The sequence below is a fragment of the Arachis ipaensis genome, chromosome B04, assembly GCF_000816755.2.
Source record: "Arachis ipaensis cultivar K30076 chromosome B04, Araip1.1, whole genome shotgun sequence".
Classification (NCBI taxonomy): Eukaryota; Viridiplantae; Streptophyta; class Magnoliopsida; order Fabales; family Fabaceae; genus Arachis; species Arachis ipaensis.
Window position 1 is genome coordinate 12435245 of NC_029788.2, and position 8047 is coordinate 12443291.

General features: G+C 34.2%; 1 protein-coding gene across 1 annotated transcript in view; it reads left to right on the forward strand.

Annotated features, from left to right (window-relative positions):
- LOC107638902 (stilbene synthase 1) overlaps positions 762-8047 on the forward strand; it is a 45979-nt gene continuing 38693 nt past the window's right edge. Inside the window, exon 1 of the mRNA XM_016342302.2 lies at positions 762-1049. Coding sequence (XP_016197788.1) covers positions 872-1049 — 178 coding nt within the window. The 5' untranslated portion in view covers positions 762-871. The remainder of the gene's footprint in view (positions 1050-8047) is intronic.

Consider the following 8047-nt stretch of genomic DNA (forward strand, 5'->3'; position numbering starts at 1 on the left):
AAAATGAGCCTAACAATTTTGTGCGTATTGGATATACTACTTTTTATGAACTATTAGATTTTATTAAATGAACATCATATTAAAGAATATTACAATTAAGACCAGACTCATGTGGTGTGGTAGATATATAGAGGCGTGGAGTGACTCTCCAGTGTCAGCATCCACCAAACTCCTCACACACCCAGTCAAATACATCGTCTTTGAATATCCAAATTTATATAAAAATAATAAGATTACTTAACTATGAATAAATATAATTAAGTACCACTAGTTAATAAGTAACACACAAACATTTTTAATTAAGTACCACTAGTTAATAAGTAACACACAAATATAATTCGAGAGATTTAATGGTAATAAAAAGCGCGTGTGCCCAGCTACCTACTGCATGCACCTATTCGATGATATGCCCAAAACTAAGATGTTTCTAACAAACCAAATCAAAGTCGATTGCCATAAAAAAAAAAAAAGAAAAAAAAAAGAGCGAAACAACAAATAAATACAATATATTCTACCAAACACAAAATATATACATACAGCACTATAAAGAATTAAAGAAATATACCACCAATCTGAGCCGCCATCCACAAATATGTAAAATAAATTAATGATATATAAACAATCAATCAAAGTCAAAGTAAAGCAATAAAACAACCAAGAAGTCAGAGAACATCGTTTGAGCACGCTTTTTCTATGTATGTTCCATTTCGTCCATTCAATGCCACATATGCCCCTACTCTCATGCATATAAATATCCCCCCTCCCCCTGCCTAAGTCTTCACCAAAATCCCAAAGAACATAGCTAATAAGCTTTCCTATCCCAAACAACATAGCCAAGCTTTGCTATTCCAAAAAACACAGCTAAGAGAAGATGGTGTCTGCAAGTGACATCCGCAAGGTTCAAAGAGCAGAAGGTCCTGCAACCGTCTTAGCGATTGGCACAGCAAATCCACCAAACTGTGTTGATCAGAGCACATACGCAGATTACTATTTTAGAGTAACTAATAGCGAGCACATGACCGACCTCAAGAAGAAATTTCAGCGCATTTGTACGTAGTTTTATAGTTTTGTTTTATTTTAAATATTTATTAAAAAAAATTCGTCGTTTTAGATTTATATTATTTAATACGTAATAATTAACATATTATACGATATATCATATTCACTGCTTAATGCGTGGCCATATGATGCAGCTTATTATATCTCTCTGCATATATGTGATTGTGTTACTTTTTAATAATTATCTTTTGCTTAAGAATAAGGTTTTGATTGTATTGTTAGCTGAGTGAAAACTTAGACAAAAATGTCGAACGTAATTCTTTTATGTGAGGATTTAATATCAACGTTTGTAACTATTAGTTAACAAATATATGAAATTTTTTTCAATTGAGCAACATGACACATACCAATATTTGGTTTGTAATTTCATTTAAAAACAACTATAAACGCCTTCGCATGAGGTTTCATTGAAGATAAAGTCAAAAAGTATTTGGTATGATAGTAGTACAAGGCTTGATGTATTGTGTATTTGTAATCTTTATATTATCGTGTGTTTGAACTTTGAAGTATCTCATAGATAATTATATAATAATGTTACTTTTATTGTCTAATTTTTAATATGTTGTTATCCAAGTTTGAATATAATAAAATTAATTTTATAGAAAAAGAATACTCATCATATCATCTTGTGTTACGTTGCTGTAAATACGGAACAAAATTCAATTTCTTAGTATTGTGTATTGTTCCAGTGATCCAGTCAAAGCTCGAGTTACAGACATTAAAGTAGTATATATAGTTGCTGAAATACATGGAGAAAATAACGAAAGTTTTTGTAACCGTTGGTATTATTTTCACGGTATCTTTAAGCAGTCCGGTAGGTCAAGAAATACTAAACTCTATTTAATAATTTATTATTGATCAATAAATTACTACATGCACAAGGCATAATTCGAACCAACGACATGTGTTTAAACCATAGTTCTGAAAACCGGACCGGACCGGCCGGTTCAACCGGAATAACCGGGAACTGGTCACCTAGCCGGTCCGGGTAACATAAAAAACCGTCTAGCAAAAAACCGGTAAAAAACCGGTCGAATCGGCGGTTAACCGGTGAACCGGGAGAACCGTCCGGTTTTTTAGCGGTTTTTAGTTTGAAAACTAAAATGCTAAATGACGTCGTTTTCTTCTATTAAAAAAAAAAAAAACGCGTAAAAAAGGAACGCAGCGTCGAAGCCCTAATCAGTTTCCCTTCCCCTCTCCAGATTCCAGAAATCACCACCATTCACCCAAGCTCCAGAAATCACCATCGCCACCAATCACCATCGCCACCCACAGCCATCAGTGAAGCCCACCGTCATCGCCATCGCCACCGCATCCCGTTTTGAATTTTCTTTTTTTTTTTAAAAAAAAAGGGTGAAACTGAAAACTGAAAAACGCGTGTTGAATTGGTGATACCCTAATCCCTAATCTGGTAATCCAAGAAAGAAGCAAGAACTAAGAAGCCAAGAGGCAAGAACACTCCCACTCCCCGTCGAAGAACAACCTCCGTGAATCCAAACCGACGCCGGCGCAAGGGCCAGTCACCATCGCGGGCCAGTTGTTAAAAATTTTTAATTTAATTTTTATAATTTTTGCAGAGAATTATTGCATTTTAATGGATAATAATGTGATTGAGAGATATTAGGAATTTGATTTGGGAGAAACTGAAATTAATTTTAAAAAGAACATTAATGGCTCCAAACATACAGCAAAATAGTAGATAATAAAGAGGATAAGTGATAAAGAGGTGTATGTCACTTGCTTATCAAGAGAATGAGAATTTTTATGTGAAATTTCTATATTGTAATTATTTTTTGGTTACCTAACATCACCCTTAATCTATTTTTTATAAAATAAATTCAACTAAATTTTTTATTTTTTTTACGCTTTTTTTATTTTTCTTTAACTGATTTTTATTGTGTTAATAATAAATTATTTAACTTAACTAAATTTAGTTACTAAAATAACTTCGTCATAAAATGACGCAGTGAGGGGACGCAACAGTGAGCTAGAGGACAGAGTAGTGGACGAGGTGGGAGATGCAGCAATAGAGAGAAAAATGGACACGACGACAGAGTTACGGAAAGGGACGCCGCAAATAGAGAACACGACGCGTTGAAGGTGATAGCACCGTGAGGGGTGACGATGCAGTGAAAAGGGAGAGTGGCGACAGAGTGGCTGCAGAGAGGTTGGATGGAGTATGAACAGCGTTAGGGATCTCTGAATTGAAGAACGGTAATGCAAATGAGGAGCAAGAGTTATATATATATATATATATATATATATTAAGAAATGAACAAAACAATATTTATATAGTTGCCAATGAAGAACATAATAACGACCTATGCCTATTACATACACTAGAGGGGATGTATTATTTTATGCTGATGTTGACACAAATAGTGAAATATAGGTCTAGTTTGGGTAAATAACTTAATTAAGTTATTTTTGAAGAAATAAATTAAATAATAAATATTTATATTAAAAGTAGCTTATAAATAAATTATTTTGTGTTTGGTTTTTTAGTTCTAAAAGTACTTATTTTAAGAAAAAAGTGATAAAAAACTTTTTATTATGAGAGAAGTCATTTTTTTAACTTCTCCTTAAACATCAAAATAATTTTTTAGAAAATTACAATTTTATTTTAAAAATTATACCAAACATTAATACTACACATTTTTATAAGTTAAAAATTAAAAAAATCACTTATAAACCTATTCAAACCTGGCCATATTCTGCCGAATGATTTATACATCAATATGGTTACCGCCATGTTAGTGGGATTTTAGTTATCTTTTAATACCATAATACATGCAACTGGCATATTAATTATACGTTAATAACATGAGTGAGGAATAGAGATAGCAATGACTATCTATTGAACGGGTATTCTCTTCTTCTCGTCTTCGTTTAAAAATTTTAAAGAAAATTAATAAAAAATATAATTCAATATAATTTAATATAATCTAACAAAATATAACACAATTTAACATAATATCATAACATAATTAAAGTTTAACACAAATTCATGGTTAGTAAGACTGAAAATGATCTATGATGACTGAAATAGCAGAGAATGACAATAGAAATATAATTGAAAAAAAAAAAAGAATTGAATTAACATTAATAGATATATATAATAAATGATATAACACATTTTAACATAAAATCATAACATAATTAAAGTTTAACACAAATTCATGGTTAGTAAGACTGAAAATGATCTATGATGACTGAAATAGCAGAGAATGACAATAGAAATATAATTGAAAAAAAAAAAAGAATTGAATTAACATTAATAGATATATATAATAAATGAGAACAATTAAGTAATTTTATATTTGCATCAATTTAACGAATTTTTATTAATGATAAAATATTAAAATGAATAAAATTTATTACATTAATAATAAATAAAATTATGCTTGTAAAACTACTTTATTCTGAGAGAGAGGTCAGGTCAAGAATCCTAGAGTTTGGAACCGAGAAGAGTATCGACGATCGGAGCACGAGTCCTTCTCAATATTCGTGGATAATCTTCCAGAAAACATCCAAGAGAGAATTATTCCAGTTGTTTAATTGGACTGGACACATAAACAACACATACTTATCAAGAAAACAAAAAAAAATGGTAACGTATACATCTTTGCGTTCATACGGTATACTACGAAAAGAGGAGACTTGAAGGCTATAACAGATATGAATCGTATGCGGTTGAGAGGTAAGGTGATCTTCGTAGGGGAAGCTAAATATAGGAGAATGCCTGATGTGAAGGACAAGAACAAGGTGCAGCCACGAGGCCAGCTATCACCAGGAAGAGAAGAGAATCAGAAATCTACTGAAGATTTAACAAAGGAGAAAACGTCCCGAGATTCACACAGGAATGGTGGACAAATTAAAGAAGGTGGAAGTGGTTGTGGCGAAAGAAAACTTGGTCTGGTTGCAGAAAAGCCTAGTAGGTGGTACGACGAAGGCTATTGACTATAGGTCTCTGAAGGAATCAGTTGCGAAGAACTTTCCTCAAGTTGTTGAGGTGAGAAATATGGAAGCATATAAAGCTCTGTTGACCTTTGACACTCTGTTGAATGCGGAAGAGACTTACACATTCAAAATGAATAGTCTGTTATAGCTATTTCATAGTGTATGGAGATGGAACGAGTCGGAGAGAAGTAAAACTCGAAGAGTGTGGTTGGAATGCTTTGGGGTTCCGTTACATGCATGGTCTATGGATACTTTCAGGATACTAGGAAACCAATTGGGTGAGGTGGTTGGGTGTTGATGACAAGTCATCTTAGCCTATTTTCACTAGCCTTTTTCTTTTGTTTTCGATTGATTTATGCACTTTCTTGAGCCATAAGCAAGCCAATTGGGTAGATTTCCATGTTTCCTTTGATTCAATCAACCATGTATGAATTAATGCAATTTCATGAGATTTTATGCTATAATTGTCATATATTATGAAAGAATAACAAACTCATGATTTTAAGCAAAGCTTTGATGTGTTTTGTTGATTGATGATAGGTGAAAAGAGGTTTGAAGAAGGTTGAAGAAAGAAGGAATGGCTAGGAGCAAGAGAGAACAAAAAGCTTGAGCAAAAGTTTGCCTCAAACTTTAGCTCAAACTTTTAAAAGAGTTGAAAACACTCCAGAGAAAAAAAGCTTGAGCAAAAGTTTGACCTCAAACTTTGGCTCAAACGTTGGTAGCAGCAAAGTGAAGCCATCTGGTATAAAAAGTTTGAGTAAAAGTTTGCCTCAAACTTTTACTCAAACTTTTACTCAAGCTTTTATGTTTTTCAACCCGGTTCACAATGGATCTTTCTCCAACTCCAAGAGCAATCAACTAAGGCCTTTATCAACCCAATTCCATCAAGAACAAAGGCCCAATTCAAGGCTTGAAGACCATTTGAAGAAAGTGTATAAATATCTTAGGATTTAAGTTTTCGGAGAGTTTTTTGGTTTTTCCTTTAGAGCTTCCCGTAGTAGTTTTGGAGAGCTTTTGGAGTTTTGAGTTGTTTTGAGTTTCTGAATTTCGGAGAGGAGAATTGAATTCTCTTCTTCTTAGTTTTTTTGTTTTTAATTTCAATTACATTTGTCTTGGATCTTGGGTTGAAGAATTGAGGAAATTCTGTCTCAGTCTCACCTTGAGATCTCTCTGTCTCACTTTACTGCAACTTTTGGAATTTGAATTTGGTTTTGCTTCTTCTACTGCTTGATCTTTAAATTCTCTTGCAATTGATTTCTGGATTGGATCTAGGAAGGCATTGAGATCTAGACTTGGTTATCTAGTCTCTTGGGTCCTGAGATCTGAAATTCCCTTTTTATTTCTCTGTTGAACGCTTCTTCAAGCGATTTACATTTTCTGTTTGAGATCTACTGCAATTAAATCCATCTTTTACTTCCCTGCTTGTTGCAATTTTACTTTTCCTTGTTTAAATTCTGCAAATCCACTTCCCAATTCCCTTTACAATTCAAGCCATTTACATTTCTTGCACTTTAAGATTCTGCAATTTACATTTCTTGCAATCTAAGTTTCTGCAATTTACATTACTTGTTCTTTAAGATTCAGCCTATTTACTTTCTTTGCTCTTTAATTTTCTGCAATATATCCCTCTCCCTTTTAATTTCATGCAATTTAGCTTCTGTCGAATACAAACCACTCAAATCAACTCTTGATTCGCTTGACTAAATCAACCACTAAACTAAAATTGCTCAATCCTTCAATCCCTGTGGGATCGACCTCACTCCCGTGAGTTTTATTACTTGATACGACCCGGTGCACTTGCCGGTTAGTTTTGTGTGTTTGGAATTCGTTTTTCGTTTTCCAAAAATACGCATCAAGTTTTTGGCAAAAACTTGATGCGTATTTTCGGAAAACGGAAAACGAATTCCAAACACACAAAACTAACCGGCAAGTGCACCGGGTCGTATCAAGTTTTTGGCGCCGTTGCTGGGGATTGAAATAGATTGACAATGATTAAGTGAAGTGGAGATCTAGATCTAGCATTTTTATTTTTCGTTTCTTTAATTTTTGATTAACCCACTAACTGTTTGAATTTTTGCTTAAGCTAACTCAAACTTCATTCTAGTAATAGATTGAAGTGTCACTGGTTTTTGTGTGTTTCTTGTGTTTTGCTTGTATGTCAGATACAAGAAGAGAGATCCCTACCTTTCATGAAACTGACGAAAGAATCTTCCGAAGGCTAAGAAGAGAAGCAAGAGAAAAAAATGTTGCTGGAGAGGAAGAATCAGATGAAGAATATCATGAATTAGAGGAACACTCAACAAATCCAACAAATCCACCAGTGAGAATGGCCAACAACAATGGTCAACCCCAGAGGAGAGTCTTGGCTTCATATACACTTGCTAATCCAAGGCATTGTGGGAGTAGCATCCTTACCCCAAATGTCGATGCAAATAACTTTGAATTAAAGCCCCAACTCATCACCTTGGTCCAAAACAACTGTACCTATGGAGGAGGCCCCTTGGAAGATCCAAACCAGCACCTATCCACCTTCCTGAGGATATGTAACACAGTGAAGACCAATGGTGTGCATCCTGACAGTTACAAATTGCTGCTATTTCCATTTTCCCTCAAAGACAAAGCCACTCAATGGTTGGAATCCTTCCCAAGAGACAGCATCAACAACTGGGATGATCTAGTAACCAAGTTTCTTGCCAAGTTTTACCCACCTCAAAGAGTTATTAGATTGAAGACTGAAGTACAAACATTCACACAAATGGATGCTGAACCCTTGTATGAGGCATGGGAATGATACAAAGCTCTAATCAGGAAGTGCCCTCTTGAGATGTTTAATGAATGGGATAAACTCCAAAATTTCTATGAAGGACTGACAATGAAAGCTCAAGAGGCACTTGACTATTCCGCAGGAGGCTCGATGCAACTCATGAAGACAGCTGAAGAAGCTCAGAACCTCATTGACATGGTGGCTAACAACCAATATTTCTTTGGCCATCAGAGACAACACCAACCATCACTAAGGAAAGGAGTG